This window comes from Armigeres subalbatus, unplaced genomic scaffold, assembly GCF_024139115.2.
Source record: "Armigeres subalbatus isolate Guangzhou_Male unplaced genomic scaffold, GZ_Asu_2 Contig956, whole genome shotgun sequence".
Lineage (NCBI taxonomy): Eukaryota > Metazoa > Arthropoda > Insecta > Diptera > Culicidae > Armigeres > Armigeres subalbatus.
Window position 1 is genome coordinate 25389 of NW_026943762.1, and position 22751 is coordinate 48139.

General features: G+C 46.9%; 1 protein-coding gene across 1 annotated transcript in view; it reads right to left on the bottom strand.

The window, feature by feature from the left end:
- Positions 1 to 1062: 1062 nt before the first annotated feature.
- The window catches only part of LOC134204916 (chondroadherin-like), a 63828-nt gene continuing 42139 nt past the window's right edge, over positions 1063 to 22751 (bottom strand). Inside the window, exon 3 of the mRNA XM_062679723.1 lies at positions 1063 to 1818. Within this exon, the coding sequence (XP_062535707.1) occupies positions 1063 to 1818 (756 nt within the window). The remainder of the gene's footprint in view (positions 1819 to 22751) is intronic.

Genomic DNA, 22751 nt, shown 5'->3' on the forward strand with positions numbered 1-22751 from the left:
TTTGACAAACATGTAGGACGTTAAATTGAAAATTGAAAAATGTCGAAAAAAGGTCATTTTTAGCTTGGTAATGCCGTGCCTTTACCGACTAAACTATCTGGGATCTCAAAACAACATAAACATATCCAGGAATCCTTCCTGATGCCTGATAGTGACAGAAAAGCTTCATATTTGAAATTACCATGCATTAATTATTAAATTGTTGAATCTTAGAACCAATTAATTCCACCCAATTTATCCGCGCGAAAGTCAATTGTGTCGCCCAATCTGCCCTACTAGGCAGGTACTTACTCTCCGTTGTTATTCGTTGTAGCAACCAACTAAGCCCATAGTCAATGGTGGACTGCATTGCATGGGATGCTCATTATTTCTAAAGCTTTTCGCATTTCACGTCATTAGTTTTAAGCCCTGCGTTATTGTGTTCCATCCGCGTGGAACGCCTCCCTCCCGTACCGACATTCAACAATTTTAAACTGATCTATTATTTGCTACCGCCGTACCATACCTGTGCAGGTGCCCTGTATTTATCCATTGTGTGCCGCCAATTACGGGCATGACATTTTAGGAGTTTTGCGCAACGGCTGCATTTTGTCCGCATCCGGGATCCGGGGAGAAAATTAGTTGCACAGCATAATTATTACAGTCGTTTTGCGTTTATTCTACATTTGTTACAGTTGTTGCCGGTTGATTGGTGGTGTTGTGTCGTTCCACGTCGAAGCACTTTGTTACAATTGGCGCCCAAGGGGTGGTTAACATTTTCCTACACTGCCAGTATTTCCGTGGTCGATAATTTGTTTGATTGCTCTAAGTCATTGACCGGTTTCAATTCGTTCGCACTGTTTCGACGGTTCGAAATTAACCTTAACCCTCTTGTGTACATTGTGTAGACCAACGTGGAATGACCCAAGAACCCTACCTATTTTATACCTATGCGCATCCTGCGGGGTCAACCCTTTTCATCACGAAAGCGAGCCCACCCAACGAGGATATAATTCTCCTAAGCGTGTGACAACTAAATATAAACAATTGGCTTCTGGCGGCAGCTGCACGTGCCTATTCTGTTCAACTGATTTTCAGCCTGAAATATTTAAAATAGCCTAATAGTGCCAGTGCGGAAAGCAGGTGCAGCAGTGCGGCTGTTGAATAATTGATTCGATTCCACCAATGCCAACCGCACCAGCTACTGCCACTGCCACTACTGCTGCAGCAATTCCCGCTGGAAAAGCTAGATCCGCCACCGGTCACCTCCGGTCGTCTCCTCCCTAGCAGAATAGTCCAGTAGTGCTGCCGGCTGGCCGCTCCTGATGCTTCCAGGTTTTCGCGCGTCACCTGCTCGTGGCACCGGCCGATGGCGAAGATATCGATCTTGCTCATCTTCCGACCGTTGTACTCCAGCGGGGAGATGCAGTAGTTTTTCGAAAGGAAGTCCTCCCCGCTCGGGTAGGACCCGTTCGCCAGCGGGCTGTCCAGCAGGGTGTGAATGTGACAACCGCAGGGGAAATAGTTACCTACCACGTGCAGCTGGCTGAGCCCCTCCAGGATGATGCTGCCCGGCTCCGGTGTTTCCAGTAAGTGATTGCCCTGCAATCGGAGCGTTTTGATGTGATTGGCGTACGTGATGTTGAGCTCCTGGATGGCATCAATTTTGTTGTTCAGGATGCTGAGCGTGTCGACGTGGTCCAGTCCGTCGAAGGCGTTGGCACTGATGACACCGAGGTCGGACTCCTGGAGGGAAAGCAGCTTTACATTGGTCAGCCCACGGAACGTGAACGCACTGACTTCGGTGAGGTCCATGAACGAGAGTTTTAAGTGACCGACCTGGGAGAAGGAGCAGAAAATCAAATACGTGGTTATTGTCGGACTTATAAATTAATTTTAACAATGCTATTGAGAACACGAAATTCTATTATTTCAGTTTTATAGAATGATAGTATAGGATCATTGGATGGATTTTGTGTTTGATGATGATTGAACTATATTGTAACGCAGAATTCCTATCAGGAATTTTCAGGCGTGAATGTAATGTAATGAATGTAATCAAGCTGGGACTAAGAACCTAGGCCGGGCAGAAAATAAACGAACTTCTTGCTTGTGTTGCGATGGAAATCAAACTTGGAGTAGCACTTAGCAAATCAAGGCTAAAGATTCCTGGTCAGTGCATAAATTATTGTCGGTCCCTAGCTGCATATCGCCAATCATTGTTATTGTCTGATATTCTGGATACGAGCCCGGCCAACGACCGATTTTTATTGTATTAACGATGGATGATTATATCAGCAACTGAAACAATTTATAATTCATTTGGCTGCTACATTTTTTCTACGGTAAGGTAATCTGCAACCAGACACTTAGAATAGGCGAATCAGATTGGCCCGCCCACCCTAATTTCAATTTCCAAGAGCTTATAGTACAGGACCCAAGATGGATCTCTGGGGGATTCCAGCGGTGATAGGAACACTACTCTAACGTACACCAATCCCTCTAATAGTACGTGGTTCTGGAAATAGCTTTACAAAATTTTGTATAGGACCTTCGCTGTGCCATGTCGTAATGAGAATAATCAATTTTCCCGCCACTTGCGTTGAATAGCTACCGTATGCATGGCACCGTAGAATTACTCTTTTTTAATGAAGGTAACAGAAATCTGCAACCAGACACCTGGGGAGGCGTACCCAGGTAGTGTGCGGATGGGGTCACCACTTCCGACCCACTAAAACCAACTCCTTCGTGGAAGGGTTATTTGGCCGAAAGTCATTTGGCCGAATGCAACTATGCCGAAAGTTGTTTGGCCGAATATACCATTTGGTCGAACAGACCATTAGACCGAAAGTCATTTGGCCAAAAGGGTCATTAGGCCGAAAGGGTCGTTTGACCGGAAAGGTCGTTTGGCCGAATAGGGCATTTGGCCGAATAGTTTATTTGAAAAGTGATAAATTAGGAGAAGAGAGACGACTCATTTCTCACTCTTCATTTTTCTATTCTCATTGTGCGAAGCACGAAATGAGTAGTGAGACGACTCACTACCCACTTCGCACTACTCACTTTTCACAGTGAGAAGTGAGAAATTAGGAATGATAAGTCAGACGTCTCACTTCTCACTTCGTCTGAGACGAGTCTGAGTAACACGTCTCACTACTCACTCTGCGCTTCTCACTTTTTACATCAAGAAGTGATAAATGAGGAGTGAGATGTGAGACGTTTCACTTCTCACTTCTCACTTCTCACTACTCACTTCACGCTTCTCACTTTTTACAGTGAGAAGAGAAAAATGAAGAGTGAGAAGAGAGACGTCTCCTTTCTCACTTTCCGTTTTTCACTTCCCACCGTGAAAAGTTAGTTGTGCGGAGGGGGTAGTGAGACGTCTCACTAATCATTTCACCTTTCTCACTTTCTACAGTGAGAAGAAAAAAAATCAAGGCTGAGAAGTGAGACGTCTCTCTTCTCAATCCTAATTTTCACTTCTCACTATTCGGAAAAAAGTCATATTCGACTAAATGACCCTTTCGGCAATACTACCCTTTCAGCCAAATGACCAATTCGGCCAAACGACCCTTTCGGCCATACGACCCTTTTGGCCAAATGACTTTCGGTCTAATGGTTTGTTCGACCAAATGGTATATTCGGTCCTTTCGGCCAAAAGACTCTTTCGGTCAAATGACCCTTTCAGCCGAACGACCCTTTCGGCCAAACAACCCTTTCGACCAAACGACCCTTTCAGCCAAATGACTTTCGGCCAGATGGGTTTCGGCCTAATGGTCTGTTCGGCCTAGTGGCATTCGGCCAAATGACCCTTTCCCTTACATGACGTACACAAGTGCACGTATGTGCCTCAACTCTCCTAGTATACTCCCCATGCACCACATGTGCCCCAACACTCAGCTGCCTATGCCGCTCGAATGATTGCAAGAGTCTTACAGGTACCCTGCAGGAGGTACCCCATGCTGCTATCTCACAACATAGACAGTCCTCATTCAGTTTGGTGTTCACAACGTTCTGCAACAGGGTGGCACCACTTGTCTACCAAGCCGGAGGCGACCCTAGGTTGGTGGCTCCTATGCCGCTCCTACCTCACCTACGAGGCAGACCCTTTCATGTCTCATATTTCTGATGTGCCGCAGAAGCCCGACACTCCTACCAGGCATAGCGAGACTTTCGTGTACCCTAATTCTGAGGTGTCACAGAGGTATCCGCTCCCCGACACTCCTGACAGACTTCACCAGACTTTAGTCATTCTAACACTACCAACCATACGCACCATGCGAGGCTTACTTTCCGAAACTGACCCCTGATTGTTAATCGGCCCCACCTAAATCCTGTAATCGTCTAAGGAAGGATCAGATGGCCAATTTTATATGGACGTGTACTGCACAAGAATATCGCGCATGAACGATTGTATTGCTGTTTTTCTCAAAAATGTACCCAATACTATTTCAGAGATGATGAATAATGGATGCTGATTCTACAGATGCACTAGGTTCTCCAAACCATCCTGGATTTCAGCCTTGGTCTACCAGATCAATTACGCTTGATACGAAACCAATAGCCCTCTGGGACAATGCGCATAATTTAATATCTAGATATGTCCAAACCGGATGTTCTAAGTTCTACAAATCATTCTTTAGTTTAGACCAGAGCTGTAAATATTCGAATATTTTTTGTGAAGCCCATCGGCCTTCTTTGTCACTTCACTTCTAAACATATTCATATTCGGCTTTGCACCGTCAATTTTCGGAATGAATATGGGTCAGTGAGTATTTACTTGAATTTTACAAATTATTAAATGATTGTAAAACTGAACACATGTTTAATGATTTAAATAAATAGACGCATAGATCTAATCCCGACGTTCAATTGAAGGGCATTTTCAGCAGCAAAGGTCAGTATTATCATGGCTAATTATGTTTTTTTCGCGCGCAGTTACCATACTCAGTGATCATCAATTGACTGAATCCATGAAGAAGTAAACTGAGTAAGTCATTCTATGTTTTGAATAATCAAAACACGATTGTCAAAACTCGAAGCGAATGTGCTTCATGAAAATGAATATTTCATGCTCTGGTTTAGACCAATTGATCTACAATGTCAACTGATCAACGCATGTCAATACAAAGTCAATAGCAACCTATGGGATCCATACATGCCCGTAGACCCCATGTGCATGATTCACTATTTGGATATGTCCAAACCAGATATTCTGAGTTCTCCAAGCCATGCGCATGATGTACGATTCAGATATGTTCAATCTGGATGTTTTAAGTACTTCAAATCTTGAGTTCAGACAACTGGGCCAAATTATTTTGTTTTTTTTTGTCTTTATTTGTCAGGTTTTCAGTCCTAGGCTGGCTCACTTCTTAAAATTAAATCTAAAAGAATTCCTCCGGAAGATCCTCCAAGCACTCCTCCGAAAGTTACTCCAGCAATTCCACCGGAAGTTTCTCCAGGAATTTCTCCGAAAGTTTCTCCAGAAATTCCTCCAAAAGATCTTCCAGAGATTCCTCAGTAAGCTACTCCATACATTTCTCCAGAAGTTTCTCCAGAAATCCCTCTGAAAGTTCTTCCAGGAAATCCTCCGGAAATTAGTCCAGGAATTCCTCCGTAAGTTGCTCAAAAAAGCCGTTAGCTCCTCCAGGAATTCCTCCGGAAGTTCCTCTAGGGTTTTCTCCGAAAATCTATCCACGAATTTCTCTGGAAGTTCCTCCAGATATTCCTTCGGATTTTCCTGCAGGCATTCTTTCGATCGAATTCAGATCAGATTTTTTTTTCGAAAGTTCATCCCGAAATTCTCCCCAAAGTTCATCCAGTAACTGATCAATAATTTCCTGCGGGAATTTTTTCAGAAGTTCCGCCAGGAATTCCACTAGAAGTTATTCTAGAAATTCACATTAGAATTCTGTTAGTTTGTTTCACAGGTACAAGAACTTATAATAAATTATTTCTAGAACTCTCCTAAACTTTTTTTTGAATTCCATTCGAAATTCACATGGAATTCCTCTCCCATCCAGCTCTCGAGAACTGTACCGGAAATTCTTCCAGGCATTTCCCTCAAAATTTATCCAAGAATTCTACTCGAATTCAGGATTTCTTCTGCAAAGTCCTAAAAGAGTTCCTTCATAAACTTGTCTGGTTATTCCTACAGAAAATGTTCCAGAAATTGTTCCGAATATTTCTATAAAAAAAACATCTCCGGAAAATCTTCTTAGAATCCACCAGAAAATTTCCAGAAAATTATTTAATGTAGATATCCCCGATAATTTCCACGGGAACTTCTCCAGAAACGATTAAACTCATTTGGCAAAAGCCGTCTTAATAATTTTTCGCTCCTTCGGCTTATCAAATGAGGTTGACGGCTCTATCACGTCCAGCTCCTTCATCCGGTATATTTCCCTTTGCATTTCCTTTTCAACCGCCGGAGACCAACGATACTGTGGTGGTCTCTTCGGTTTTTCCCCTTCCAGAATTTCAATTTTGTGCTGCAGAACTGTTGTTCGTCCAAGCTGGCCATCACCCTATAGATGGCTCCCAATTTCCAAGAGTTCACGTCTTTGACTCTCAGTAAGGTCATGTTCGGTTTTGATACAGGTTAGCTCGCTGTTCTTGGGAGTTTCAATTGACGGCAAATCTAGACTCGTATCTTCCTCCATTCGAATTGGTGGAATGATGTCAGTGGATTGTTCTACACACAGAACTAGATTGATCTCAACATTTTCTTCCGCAAAATATTGATCGACACAATTTATGCCTTATCGCTCGACACCGATAGAATTTGTTTCCAGTCGTGTAAGATCCATTTCTCTCTACAGCTGGAGTTATTTTGAAAAACCTTCCAGAAGTCATTTCCTAAAATTAACTTTTTTGCTAAATTGTGAATCCCTGCTCTTCGTATTACCCCTTCCAAAGCGATGTTGAATAGCAGACACGAAAGACTATTGCCTTGCCGTAACCCTCTGCGGGTTTCGAAGGGAAACCCTGAAACTCAAAATACGCACATCACCCGATCCATCGTCGCCTTGATCAACCGTATCAGTTTATCCGGAAATCCGTGTTTGTGCATTAGCTGCCATAGCTGTTCCCGATCGATTGTATCATATGCGGCGTTGAAGTCAATCAATGAAAGATGTGTGGGCACGTTGTATTCGCGGCATTTCTGCAGTACTTGGCGAATGGCGAACACCTAGTACGTGGTGGAGCGTTCGCCCATAAAACCCGCCTAGTATTGTCCCACGAACTCTCTTGCAATTGGTGCTAGTCGGTGGCATAAAATTTGTTAGAGTGCCTTGTAGGTGGCGTTCAGCAATGCGATTGCGCGGTAGTTGCTACAATCCAGCTTATCGCCCATTTTGTAGATAGGACACACGACACCTTCCATCCACTCCTGCGGCAAAACTTCCTCCTCCCAAATCTTGGTAATGACCCAGTGCAGCGCTCTAGCCAGTGCCTCACCACCGTGTTTAAATTGCTCTCCTGGTAGTTGGTCAACCCCAGGGGCTTTGTTGTTCTTCGGCCGGCCAATCTCCTCCTGGATTTCCTGGAGATCTGGAGCCGGTAAAATTATGTCCTGCGCGCGTTCTTCCAGGTCCATCGCCATCTGCTACATCTTCGTCTGCCACATCGCCATTCAGGTGCTCTTCGTAGTGCTGCCGCCACCTTTGGATCACCTCACGCTCGTTCGTAAGAAGGTTCCCGTTTATGTCCTTACACATATCAGGCTGTGGCACGTGGCCCTTACGTGAACGGTTCAACTTCTCATAGAACTTTTGTGTGTTATTAGCGCAGTACAGTTGCTCCGTCTCTTCACGGTCTCGATCTTCCTGCTGACGCTTTTTCCTCCGGAAAATCGAGTTTTGTCTGTTCCGCGCCTATTTATATCGTGCCTCGTTCGCCCTCGTGCGGTGTTGCAGCAATCTCGCCCATGCTGCATTCTTCTCTTCTACTAACTGCTCACATTCGCCGTCATACCAGTCGTTTCTCTGATCCGGGGGCACCGTGCCAAGTGCAGCGGTAACGGTGCTACCAATGGCGGATCGAATATCTCTCCAGCCATCTGCGCCTAGCTGCTCTTTCGTTGGGAGTGCCACTTCCAGCTGCTGCGCGTATTCTTGGGCTAGTCTACCGTCTTGTAGCCGCCCAATGTTAGGCCGCGGCGTCCGACTTCGACGCGTGTTGTACACCGTCGAGAGTTTTGAGCGCAGGCATACTGCAACGAGGTAGTGGTCGGATTCAATATTCTCACTGCGGTAAGTGCGGACGTTCGTGATGTCGGAGAAGAATTTACCGTCGATTAGAACGTGGTCGATTTGGTTTTCCGTTTCTTGGTTAGGTGATCTCCATGTGGCCTTGTGGATATTTTTGCGGGGAAGAAGGTGCTTCGGACTACCATTCCGCGGGAGGCTGCGAAGTTTATGCATCGTTGGCCCTTTGTCATTCGATACGGTGTGCAGGCTATCCGGTCCGATGACCGGTCTATACATTTCCTCCCTTCCTACTTGCGCGTTCATGTCACCGATGACGATTTTGACGTCCCGCAGTGGGCATCCATCGTATGTCTGCTCCAGCTGTGCGTAGAACATTTCTTTCTCGTCGTCGGGTCTCCCTTCGTGTGGACAGTGCACGTTGATGATGCTATAGTTGAAGAAACGGCCTTTAATCCTCAGCTTGCTCATCCTTGCGTTGATTGACTGCCACCCAATCACGCGTTGGCGCATCTTACCCAGCACTATAAAGCCGGTTCCCAGCTCGTTGGTGGTGCCACAGCTTTGGTAGAAGGTAGCCGCCCGATGCCCGCTTTTCCACACTTTCTGTCCTGTCCAGCAAATCTCCTGCAGCGCCACGACGTCGAAGTTGCGAGGATGTAATTCATCGTAGATCATCCTGTCGCAACCTGCGAAACCTAGCGACTTGCAGTTCCATGTTCCAAGCTTCCAATCGTGATCCTTTATTCGTCGCCTAGGTCTTTGCCGATTATATCGAGTCGCATTATCTCTTATATTGTTCGTAATTATTGGTTTTCCAGGCGGCTTTTTGGGCCTGCGCAAACCTCCTGTCTCGCCGGAGGGCCGTCGTGTCAGGGCTGTTTAGCGTCCCACCTAACACCAGGACCTGGGCTTGTGCGCTTTGAGCGGCGCACGGTCGCTTTGGCGGAGCCTACTTGCGGATTAATGCAGCTTTTTATAGAGGTTTAACAGGGCCCACTGTCAAACCCCACCACATCCTAGGCAAGCCCTACAATTCGCAGATGGCCTGAGGAGGGATCGTACAGGGCTAGAAGCGATAGGCATTTTGGCTATATATAATATAAATCAAACTCAATTCAAAAATCCAATTTACTTATACTAGATTATTATTTTAGGTATGATCGATTAATTGAACCGAATACATAATGATAGATAAATTATTCCAGCGAATTTCTAACGTATCCCAATTCGACGATTTCAACCAAAAACCCAACGTAAGTACTAATCCTAATTTCCGAGTTCCGAAAATAATTTAGCAAAATCAAATATGATTCCAATTCAATTTTCAATAGTCTTAGCCCAAATGCGCTCGCAAGCACAATGTATACTCAATTCAATTTCAATATCATATAATTTGTTCGCAAGCCATATTTTCTCAAATTGCATCACGTTGGGCGCCAAATGAAACGGTTCAAGATCTATTTGGTTCAATTCTGGTTTCCTTCGACTGACTTCATTTAAGCGCCAAATAGACAATTAAATTGTGTGCTTGTGAAGCAGTAATATTTGTATGCCCGGCGAGACTCAGGGCGAGTCCATCAAACACGCGGAAATGATCAAAAGCGAGTCCGACCTAACAGACCACAATTTTACACCCAAACGGAACCCTCCAAAATACTCAAAAACCAACTAATCCAATTCAAAAACTTCCTTCCTAAAGTGACTTAGCATAAACATTAAATTCACAGGTGTATCGTCAAGTTCTCCACGTGCCACAGCCTGATTTTTTTTTTTTTTTGCAAGGGAGAATGCATTTACACACTAACCCAGTACACGTGCATTGTAGTTGCCAAACTACCACACGGAAGTGTACTGGAGTGTCGGACTCGACCATACCGGTAATACCGACTAAACTCCTTGGGCTCCACCATCGTTTCCCCAGGAACTACCTCTCAGTACTACTTCTGGGGATGGCAGTACTAAACGTACTCGCTCGTTCTCGCTCACACAGGCACCCATCCCGTGCAGAGACTGACTTGGGTGCTCGCTCTATCGCACCCTCAAACACACCCTACATACTCTGTTGCACCTCTGTCATGCCGTGCAGGTCTAACTTGTGTGCCCACCCATCTCATGCCATGTGGGTCTAACTTGTATGCCCACCCAAACCCTTGATTCATGCTCATACACTCCATGCTTGCACACACGCTAACGCTCCTATGGGTCTGACTTGTGTGCCCACCCTTCTCATGCCGTGCGGGACTAACTTTTGTGCCCACCCTTCTCATGCCGTGTGGGACTAATTCTATGCCCACCTTTATCGTACCATGTGAGACTGCTCACCTCTTTCATTCGGTTCGCGCTGACACATTCTACTCGAGTCATTCGACCTAACACTCCCTCTGGCATCCCTTGTGGGACTCTTCGCTTAGGTTCCCACTTCTGACATGCCATGTGAGTCTGACTCACCTCATTCATGCCATATGAGACTAGCTCAACACGACTCAACTCATTTCCTTTCGTACCATGTGAGACTGACTTGGATGCTCCCCACACTCCTCTGCCACGCCGCGGGGTATCAGTAGTCGTAGGAACCAACATTCCTGCGCTACTCCCAGCGCGGCGTGTGCAGTCCATACATACACCTATTCATTCACCCTTCAGCCATGCTTCGAGGTGACGATCTCGGTTGCCACCCGCTGCGCCATTACCTCTGCATGGGCAGACCATTCACACACTTCTTCGCGTTCGGCACTTTCGCTCTAACTTACCAATCACAAGTTAGTCATGCTTGTCGATTGTTGCTCGGCGCGCCAGATTCTCTGCAAGCTGCAGGCAATCTGAGTGGTTGCAGTCGAGACTGCGTTCCACTTCTCCACCGCTTGACACATCCTTTGGATAAGATTATCCGGAGTTGTGTCCCGGCCGCAAACGTCTAGCATTGCTCTTCTTTCGACGTCGAAACGAGGACATACGAACAGTATGTGCTCTGCAGTTTCGTCAACACCTGGGCAGTCAGGGCAGACGGAGACCTCCGCGTGCCCAAACCTGTGGTGGTACTGTCGGAAACAGCCATGGCCTGACAGGAATTGTGTCAGATGGAAGTGAACCTCCCCATGGGGTCTCCCCACCCAGCTTGATATGTTAGGAATCAGCCGGTGGGTCCACCTACCTTTCGAGGAGTTATCCCACTCGCGCTGCCATCTGGCAACCGAAGTCACCCTGGTACGCTCGCGGGCTCCTCTGGTGCCACGTAGGTCAAAACACTCCTCGTCCTCCCGGATGACCAGCCCGACTGGCATCATACTCGCTATCACGCAGGATGCGTCGCGCGATACCGTGCGGTAGGCCGATATCACCCTGAGACACATCAAGCGGTAGGTGCTCTCCAGTTTCTGCAGGTAACTGGTTACCCCCAGTGCTTTTGCCCAGGACGGGCCGCCGTACCTAAGAATAGATGCGGCAACGCCTGCCAGTAGCCTACGTCTACTGGCGCACACCTTGGAGCTGTTGGACATCATCCTCGATAATGCCGCCACAGCAGTCGAAGCCTTCTTGCACGCATATTCGACATGGCTACCGAAGGTAAGCTTGTCGTCTATGATGACCCCAAGAATCTTCAGACTCCGCTTTGAAGTGATCGCGACGTCTCCCACGTGTACAACTGCATGTTGTGCCGACTTACGGTTGCTGACGATAACCACCTCCGTCTTATGTTGAGCGAGCTCAAGGCCTCTCGCACTCATCCAGTCCGCCACAGTGCTGATCGTGTGTTCTGCGGTTAGCTCTACTTCGGGGATTGACTCCCCGTAGACCTCTAGGGTTACATCGTCAGCAAAGCCGACGATCTTCACACCAGGAGGGAACTTTAGCTTCAGAACCCCGTCATACATCAGGTTCCATAGTACCGGACCCAGGATTGACCCTTGCGGGACTCCTGTGGTAATAGGAACACTTTTCTGACCGGCATCGGTCTCGTATAGCAGCACACGGTTCTGGAAGTAGCATTCCAAGATCCGGTACAGTCCCACCGGCAGGCTAAGCCGGTGTAACGAGAGCGCGATGGCATCCCAGCTTGCGCTGTTGAATGCGTTCTTCACGTCCAGTGTCACCAACGCACAGTATCGAATTCCTCGCCTTTTCCGTTGGATCGCTACCTCTGCAGTCTTGAGGACTGAATTGATAGCGTCCACCGTAGACTTACCCTTCCGAAAACCAAACTGGTTACTCGACAGGCCATCCGTACCCTCTGCGTACGGGGTGAGCCTGTTGAGGATGATCCTCTCGAGCAGTTTACCCGTCGTGTCGATCAGGCAAATTGGTCTGTACGCCGATGGGTCACCCGGAGGCTTCCCGGCCTTCGGCAGCAGTACCAACTTGCAGTGCCTTTTCCATCTCTCAGGGAAACAACACTCATCCAGGCATCTCTGCATAGCTAGCCTGAACATGTTCGGGTTCGCTATGATCGCTGCCTTAAGTGCACTGTTTGGAACTCCATCGGGGCCTGGAGCTTTGTTCATCGCAAGGGTGTTAGCCACTGCGAGTAACTCTTCGTTCGCCACTGGAGCCACCATTTCGGCCACACTCCCAGCGCCTTGCAGCGCAGGAGGAGGCCAGGGACTTGTGGCTCGGGACGGGAAGAGTACTTCGATAATCCTCGCCAACCGGTCCGGTGACCGTTCCGGGTGAAGAGCCCCTTTGGTCTTGGCCATCACGATCCTATAGGCGTCACCCCACGGATTCGCATTGGCACCCTCGCACAGGTTGTCGAAGCACGCTCTCTTGCTGCTCTTGATGGCCTTGTTAAGGGCCAGTCTCGCAGCTTGAAACACTTCCCGGCGGACCGCTCTTTCCTCCTCGGTGCGGGCTCATTGCGTCCTACGTCTAGCCTTGAGGCAGGCTGATCGTAGGGCTGCAATTTCGGCACTCCACCAGTATACCGGGCGTCTGCCATTTCTTGGCAGGGCTTTCCTCGGCATAGTAGCGTCGCACGCGCGTGATAGAACAGCTATCAGCGCATCCCCGCTTAGACTGTCGGTGTTGGCCTCCAGTCCCAGGGCCGCGGTGAAAACTTTGCTGTCGAAGTGACTTCCACCCACGGACCTGACAGGGATCACCCACCCTCGGACGCTGCACACCATAATTGATCTTGAAGCGAATTGCTAGGTGATCACTATGGGTGTAGCCCTCGTCTACCCTCCAGTCCAGGTCCGAGACCAGACTAGGGCTGACAAACGTTACATCTATCCATGACTCGACCCCATTCCTACGGAATGTGCTACTGGCTCCGTCATTGACAAGCACTGCGTCGAGTTTTGCAAGTGCCTCGAGTAACGCTTGTCCCCTCTGATTGGTGCAGCGGCTGCCCCATTCCACTGCCCAAGCATTAAAGTCTCCCGCTATAACGAACGGGCTCCGACCTACTAGGTCGGCCGATAGCCTGTCGATCATCTGGTTGAACTGTTCCATTGGCCACCTTGGTGGGGCGTAGCAGCTACAATAGAACACCCCGTTGATCTTGGCTATCGCGACACCCTCCGCGGAGGAGTGTACAACCTCTTGAACGGGGTACCTGCCCGTTGTGCAAATTGCCGCCGACCTAGACCCGTCCGCCACCCAGTTGCCGTTGCCGGCAGGGACGTTGTACGGGTCGGACAGGAGGGCGACATCGATCCTCGACTCTGAGACCGCCTGCCACAGCAGCTGCTGGGCAGGTGCACAGTGATTCAGATTCAGCTGTGTTACTTGCACGGCTTTTTCCGATTGGCTTCTCCGAAGGGACACGCAGGCCCGCCCATAGCATGGTTCCGGGCCTGCTTCTTTACTGGCGCAGATAAGGCACCTAGGTGCCTTGTCGCATTCCTGTGCTTTGTGTCCCTCCTCGCCGCAGCGACGACACATCTTGCTTCGGTCTGGGCCCTTGCAGTCATAAGACTTGTGCCCGGACTCAAGGCACCGGTAGCACCTGTCCACTGAAGGTGGCTGGAGCACGCTTACTGGGCATACTGACCAGCCGATCTTCAGCTTCCCTTTCTCGATGACCTTTTGGCGTCAGCCACCGGTAGTCTGAGATAGGCTACCTGCGTACCAAAGAATCCCCTCTTAGACGTACAGAGGACCGCTCAACCTCTGTGCCCGCACTGCTCTTTGACGGCAGAGACGACGTTTTCCGCGGTCGTGACCTCATCCAGCTGCTTACACTGGAGGGTCACTTCCGCACCCAACGACCTAACCTGAGCGCCGTCACCCAAGACCTCCTGGGCAAGCTTTTTGTAAGCCACCCCGCTGGATTGCGCGCCACGCTTCAGTACCAAGATCATTTCACCGTTCTTGGTACGTCTAACGCTGCGCACGTCCTGGCCCAGGGCCGATAGGCTATCGGCCGCTCGCAGCGATTTAAGGACATCGGCGTATTTGTCCTTGTCGGTTTTCACCAACAAGGCCTCGCCTCTGTCTCTCACTTTCTTCGTTGGTCGAGGGGTGTTCGACTTCCGCACCCTACTGACCAGTTGCCAAGGATTCGCATCCCCTTCGGCGGGTACCGATGGCTGGCTGGGGCCAGCTTGTGGCTCAGCAACTTGTGCCTGTCTAGTGCCTTTCGCCTTCTTGGGCATACGCCCTTCAGGCTCCGGTGCACCATCCAGGCGACGCTTCGCCTTAATGGTAGCGCGTTTGGGTCGCTTCTTACTTGGCGTTTTCTTGCCCTCACTGGCCGTAAGGGCGGTCGCCTCTTTCGCCGCAGTAACACCGCTAGGGGAGGAGAGGGCCTTGGTCTGCGTACCTTTGGCTACCCTCTCTGCTTCCGCTACACGCCTGATATAAGCGACCTGTTCTTGTCTTGCGACACGAACAGCTCGCCGGAGCACCAACAGGCTCTGCTTAAGCTCCTTGTTGGTGTTCTGCCTGCCGCTTACGAACTCGATGATCTCATCGAGTTGCTCGGCCACCACCCGTATCCCTGGTAGTGGCTCGTCAGGCGTGCAGGCAGGGCTACTCCCCACCACCGCTGGAGACTCTTCGGTGCTGCCAATAGCAGCAGCCGTTACTCCACTTGCCCCCTCTTTAATAGGGGAGCTCGCTAGGCCCCTTTTGGCAAAGGGGTCCGTCACCTCAACTCCAAAGATAGGTTTCGTTCAGTACTCATTTCTTATGGGTCCCCCTTGCGGCTGCCGCCGAATCCTACTGGAGTAGTCGCCTTTAGTGATCCCATGGTTATCTATGCCTACCTTGCGGCAAGCAGGGCCATGCGAGGGTTGACACTTGCGTGTTCAGAGCCAGATCAGCGCAAGTCAGGAAAGGGCATCTGAGCCTACTCCCACCCAGTAGGCAAAACTGGATGGCAGGATTGGGCAGCGTGCTACAAGGCCCGCCACGGTTTTATGGGACGGAAGACAGCCTAGCCATTAGCCCACTCGCCGTTTCGAGTCAGTGTCACCCGACCCTACTAAGAGAGTAGAATGTCAGACTGCCAGCCCTCACTTCACAATATAACAATATCCAAATACGAAACCAGTACACGCAACCAGTATGCCATAATCAGGGTCTTACTGATATCAACCCTGATGTGCCAGTGGCACTCTCTGGGCTTGTGCTTTTGAAGCGGCACACAGTCGCTTTGATAGAGTCTGCTTACGGGCACTTGTGGTTTTTTTGGGAGGGATTTTAGCAGAGCCCACTGCTAAATCCCACCACGCCCTAGGCAGTTCTCCCTGACTCACAGACAGCTGGGGAGGGGTCGTCAAGCCCTTGGACATGGTCCCTGCTGCCCCCACAGCCTGATATGTGTAAGGACATAAACGGGAACCTTCTTACGAACGAGCGTGAGATGATCCAAAGCACTACGAAGAGCACCTGAATGGCGATGTGGCAGACGAAGATGGCGGTATGGTGATGGACCTGGGAGAACACGCGCAGGAAATAATTCTACCAGCTCCGGATCTCCAGGAAATCCAGGAGGAGATTGGCCGGCTGAAGAACAACAAAGCCCCTCGGGTTGACCAACTACCATGAGAGCTATTTAAACACGGTGGGTAGAGCGCTGCACTGGGTCATTACCAAGATTTGGGAGGAGGATTTTTTGCCGCAGGAGTGGATGGAAGATGTCGTGTGTCCCATCTACAAAAAGGGCGATAAGCTGGATTGTAGCAACTACCGTGCAATGGCATTGCTGAACGCCACCTACAAGGTACTCTCCCAAATTTTATGCCGTCGACTAGCACCAATTGCAAAGGATTTCGTGGGGCAGTACCAGGCGGGTTTTATGGGCGAACGCTCCACCAGGGAGCAGGTGATCGCCATTCGCCAAGTACTGCAGAAATGCCGCGAATACAACGTGCCCACACATCATCTATTCATCGACTTCAAAGCCGCATATGATACAACCGATCGGGACCAGCTATGGCAGCTAATGCACGAACACAGATTTCCGGATAAACTGACACGGTTGATCAAAGCGACGATGGATCGGGTGATGTGCGTAGTTCGAGTTTCAGGGGCTTTCTCGAGTCCCTTCGAAACCCGCAGAGGGTTACGGCAAGGTGATGGTCTTTCGTGTCTGCTATTCAACATCGCTTTGGAAGGGGTAATACGAAGAGCAGGGATTAACACGAGTGGTGCAATTTTCAATAAGTCCGTCCAGCTATTTGGCTTCGCCGACGACATAAATATTATGACACGTAACTTTGAGAAGATGGAGGAAGCCTACATCAGACTGAAGAGGGAAGCCAAGCGGATCGGACTAGTCATCAACACGTCGAAGACGAAGTACATGATAGGAAGAGGTTCAAGAGAAGACAATGTGAGCCATCCACCGCGAGTTGGCATCGGTGGTGACGAAATCGAGGTGGTAGAAGAATTTGTGTACTTGGGCTCACTGGTGACTGCCGAAAATGATACCAGCAGAGAAATTCGGAGACGCATAGTGGCTGGAAATCGTACATACTTTGGACTCCGTATGACGCTCCGTTAGAATAGAGTTCGCCGCCGTACCAAACTGACAATCTACAAAACGCTCATTAGACCGGTAGTCCTCTACGGACACGAGACCTGGACGGTGCTCGTGGAGGACCAACGCGCACTCGGAGTTTTCGAAAGGAAATTGCTGCTGAAAGTTACTACTAAAAGTCATCATACATCACATCATGTAGCTAAGCAAAGTGCTGAGTGAGAACAAGTTAGCCAAATCAAAGTGTCGCGATGCAAAGTTTTATCAATGGCCGGCATCGCCGTGCAGCAAGACATTCAGACATCCGTGTGTCAAGAGTTAAAGGAGTCAGCAGAGTCATCTTCATGGAAGTACACGATCCTTGCACGATTCATGGTTTCACGTTCAATTGGCCACCGTGCAATATTCATCGATGGGCATTTACATTTCTTCGTTACTGATCCTAAGAAGTCTTCCAATTTGCTGTTTTGGTGAGATCAAATCTTTTTTACTTCATATCAACTCCTAGGTTAAATTTCAGCATCCAAGGTAAACTATTTAAATTTTCTATAACATAATACCTTCTATAACAAGTTCTATAGTTTTTTTTAGCTTGCGTAAATTGCACACAGAAAGTTTCATTGATACTCCATCACTTCATGGTCTGCTTTTAAATTTGCAATATTAAAATGAAAATCTACTCCTAAGCAACCATTACCACTGTATTACGGCAAGCTGCCATATAGGTCCAATATATGGCTATTTTAAAACTGATATGAATTAAAGCCCCACTATATGGCCGATCTGCGAGATATACGACTTATTGATTACTTGGGCTGTTTTTATCAGTCTCTCTGTTATATGACTCTAGAATTCAGAGTGTTTAAAAATGTGTTATTAGTACATCACAGATTTCATAATGAAATGAACGAAATAATAAAATACTTTCTATTTTCCATAAATTTCAAATTTTTAATTTGTTTAAACGCGATTCCATTCTATTTTGATAATGTTTTTTCTTAGCCTAAGTACTTGCTGATGATGAGTGAATATCGAAATCGTTTATTTCAAACTCATTAAGTATTGAATGCTTTAATGAGAAGAAAACTCGGTTGCTAACAAATTTTTTTGATCTTCATTAGCAAGAATATCAGCCCGAGACTGGTTCATCTTGTAACTATGTTGCCACCGTCTTATTTTCAATACATTACAATCATTATATTACATTTCTCGCTTAACTTTTCAAAAGTGACCTAAGTAACATTTTTAACATGAATTAATTTGAATAGCGCAATCAACCGAACAACATGAAAGCTTTTGATTGCAGTACTCAAATTATTTCATAAAAAAATGTTACTTAGGTCCTTTAAAAAGTTAAGCGAGATTTGTATTATAACGTTTCGATCTATATTCTCTATTACAAATTATTGGATTATTCAATATGATCTTCACTAAGATCCAATGGATTATTAAAGTTGAATCGAAATTTTCTTTTATATTTTTAATTCATTTTTGACAACACAAGTGATTTTTACGTCCTGTCAAATTGTAAAAATTTTAGTGCCAATTTCTTAGTTTACATTATTTAATGAAAGTCATAAATCCGAGTTAAGTGAATATAAGGTCCCAGCCTCGCGCTAAAGAAAAAAGGCACGTTTAACTAAAGATAAACCGACATTTCCGTGGATCAGGCCATTGCGAGCTTAGAAGTTTCGGGTGATCAGTGGACCATCGAGGAAAGAATAACAAGCAGGATTCGCCAAAACCTAGTTTCATGAAGACATTTTTCATAAAAGTTCATCAAAGCCCACTGTCGCACTCACTTATTTACGAGCTCTACTTCTCGCAGTTACGTCAAATCCCTCGCTAGGTTACCGCTTATTTTTACAATTAAGCATTGTACGTACGCATTTTTTCACACAGTTTTTGTTCTACGCGATCTGCTATTACACACTTCTTTATATGTAATCTATTACGCACACATATGTAGTTTAGAGTCGTATTGCATCATTGCCATTATGTATAAGATTGCAAAAATGCATTATGACAATGTTAAAAGTTCAACTGGAACATAATAAAATTATAAGGATCGAACAATACAATAACATACATATAGATTAGTGTCTTCCCTAAAGTTGTGATGGATCCCTTATGTCATATTGTATATTTGAATTACATGTACTTGTTTTAGGAAGGCACGGAAAATTTTCGCTGAATGTTCCATGCAGTTTTGCTCCATGCAGTCGGTCAGAAAACAGAATAATTAGTGCGCAATCAATCGTGTTTTCATGAGGCGCGCAGAATGTTCTCGAAGTCCGAGTCATTCTGTTTATCTTCATAGAGTCGGTCGGAAAACAAAGTAATAGGTGCGCGTCTGATAGTGTTCAAATTCAGTTTCGATTTATACGATACACCCAGCATACCGTGTACCAAAACGAACCCTGCTACACTCCCAATTCCATATATCCATCATTTTAGTGATTTCTAGTGGAAGGAGTGCGCATTTGATCATGTTTCCAGTTTTCTCGATCTCAAACACGCAGAACGATCGCACGATATTCGAAATATTTTGCTCTGCGTAGTGCAAGTTAGTAAATAACAATTAAAAGAGTTGTGCGCGTCCAATCGGGTTTCTGTTAACACGCAGAACGATCGTGCGATCACCGAAATATTTGGTTCTGCTTTGTGCGGACGGTAACTCAATTAACTAATGCGCGTTCGAATGAGTTTTTTGTTTAATTTCGATCAAACTACACCTAACACCCCGCATATCGTTTACCAAAACGAACCCTGCTACACTCCCTACCCCATATAATCAACATCCCAGTGATTTCTCGTGGAAGTGCAGATGACTCGTCGGCTTCTATCAAAGCGAGTATCACGTCAACATTTCCTACCCATTCCCTAATTGACCTGCATTCGGACACGGCCGGCGCTGGTATTGCTTAATTTTGGGTCACCAGTTCTTACACATTGAGGGTGATGTTAGTCCCAAACACCATCTGTTGGTTCTCGGTGTAATTACAGCTGGCCTGGCAATAACGGAGTAGCAACCATGGGCGGTCAATCATGCTCATGCTCATGCTCAAGACTGTTCCCATCTCATTTTTTTTTCCGACTGTTCTCCTCCCTTTATATTATTGTATTCAGATTCTCGTAGCACAGAACTTGGCAGGTGTTACCCTCCATCTGTAACTGTCTCCTGATGTTCTCGTATTCCTGACATTCAATTAGCATATGCTCCACAGATAATGCTGTTCCACAAAATTGACATTTGGGACTCTCTCCTTTCTCTAGCATCCACTCATGGGTGGCCTTAGTATGGCCTATTCGCAAACGTGTTAAGAGCACTTGCTCTAGTCTGGATTTCCGGTCTGGCCATGCAGCTGTCGAGGGTTTAACCCTCCTCAGACGTACATCACGCTCCTTGTACCAGCTATTCTCCCAAACGTCCTCCAAAACTTTCCTGCTCCATGAGATGCGATCTACTGCAGGAAGCTCAAGCTCCGTCGTTTCAACCATCCTTCTCATATTAGCCAGTGTGTCCGCCTTTTCATTGCCAGGTATACCCGAGTGTCCCGGAATCCAACAGATCCCGACTTGCTTTTTCTCAATTTCCATTTGTGTTGCTCTAATCCATGGGTGTTTAGTGAGTTTAGATTCTATGGCTGATATGCAACTGGCGGAGTCCGAGAAGATTACCGCTTTTTCTCCAGTATTGATAGCTTGAAGTGCGATATACAATGCTTTCGCTTCTGCAGAAAAGATGGTGCAACCCTTTGGCAAATTATAGCTTTTTCCGCAATTTCCGTCCCAGATACCATATCCGACTTGCTCCTTTACATCCACTGAGCCATCCGTAAATAAATATTAGACACTCGCGTATTTCCTTTGCTCCAGTTCTCTGTATAGCGCTTTGGCTTTGCTACTTCCTTCTCTTTGAAGTTATTTTTAACCGTCCAATCAATTGGGATCTCTTTTGATGCCCAACCGCTCCTCAGCTGAAGGGGGAGTTCAACTACGGGTGGAAGTTTCTCCCCGGTATTCTCCTCAAACCTTCTCTTCGATCGTTCGGTAATACGCCATTCTCCTCCATAATTTGACAATACTTTCTTCTCCTCTAGTTTGAAAGCCTTTCCCACCATTTTCTGACATGCCAAATGTCCAAATGGTAGCTCTCCAGATTCAGCGTATAAAGCCACTACGGAACACATACGGATCATATCGTTATATATTGGTTCAAGTATTTTTTCAACCCGGTTTTTTCCTCTACTGACCAGGCCCCATCCATGGAATATCTTGGGTATCACGGTAACGTTTGCTATGTGCATAATCGTCTTTCTTGATCCGCCCACCATTCGATGACCGATGATGCGAAGTAAGTTTAATCGATTTGTACAGGCCTTCTTGACATTTCTAGCATGGTATTTGAAGTCGAAGTTATGGTCGATTGTAACACCTAAGACTGTGAGGTTGTTTACCGTTGGGATGAAGTCTCCATTCAGAATCAATTCTGGTAAGGTTGGATGTTCGCGTTTCTTACATATATGCAGAAGCTTGCATTTCTCGGCGGCTAAAGATAATCCTCTGTCTCTCGCCCAGTCTGAAATCATCGCGATGGCTTCTTGTAGCATTTTCCTTATGATTTTTGGTTCCGATATCATCGGCATATATGAAGATTTTTACTATGCGGGATCCAGACCATTCTGGTAACCGGTTAAACACTGAGCTCATACCAATTAGGAACAGAGTTACGATCAGAACCGAACTCTGCGGTACACCGTTTGTTTGTTCCTTTCTTGTGGAAAATGTTCCTCCAATTGCTACCCGAAATGATCTCTGCTTTAGATAATCCCGTACGTAGTCCAGGATACGACCAGAGAATCCCCATTGTTGTAATTGTTTCATGATTGCTTTGTTGGATATCTTGTCGTATGCTTAGCTGATGTCCAGCACAGCCAGGTCAGTGTGTTCCTTTTTTCCCATCGCCTCGTCAATGAATGCTTCGAGGTCAGCCAAGTACATGTCTAATCCTCTGCCTTGTCTGAAAGCGTATTGTCTAGAATCCAGAAATCCATTTGATTCGAGGGCCTCGACCAGTCTCCTATTGACAATCCTTTCCATAGTTTTGCCTGCACAACTCGTAAGGGTGATTGGACGATGATTTCCTAGCACTTTAGGATCTTTTCTTGGCTTAGGGATAGGGATAACGATATCTTCTTTCCAACTTTCCGGAAATTTGTCAGACTCCCAGATCTCGTTGATCAGTTTTAGGAAACCTGCTTTGGTCTTGAGCGGAAGATGCTGTAGCATAGGGATACCCAAGGAATCCGGTCCAGCGATTTGACCCTTTCCGAGACTGGTGGCCCACATTAGCTCGTCCATAGTGAATCTTGGTTGATCTGGCCATCTATCTTAATTTCTTCAGCGGAAGGTTCGGCCATTGGCAAGTCTGAAGGTTCGTAGACATTTTCAAAATGGTCCGCTATTGCTTCAGCGATCTCTTTGGGATCCTCCACTATTTTCCCCTGGAAGTCGAAGTGTAGGTGTTACGGCTTTTTTTTCCGCTTAAACTATGTACATTCTGCCTGATTAGGGTCATCGGTGTGTCCGGATTGAAGGATTGAACGAACTCTTCCCAACTTTATTTTTTTCGA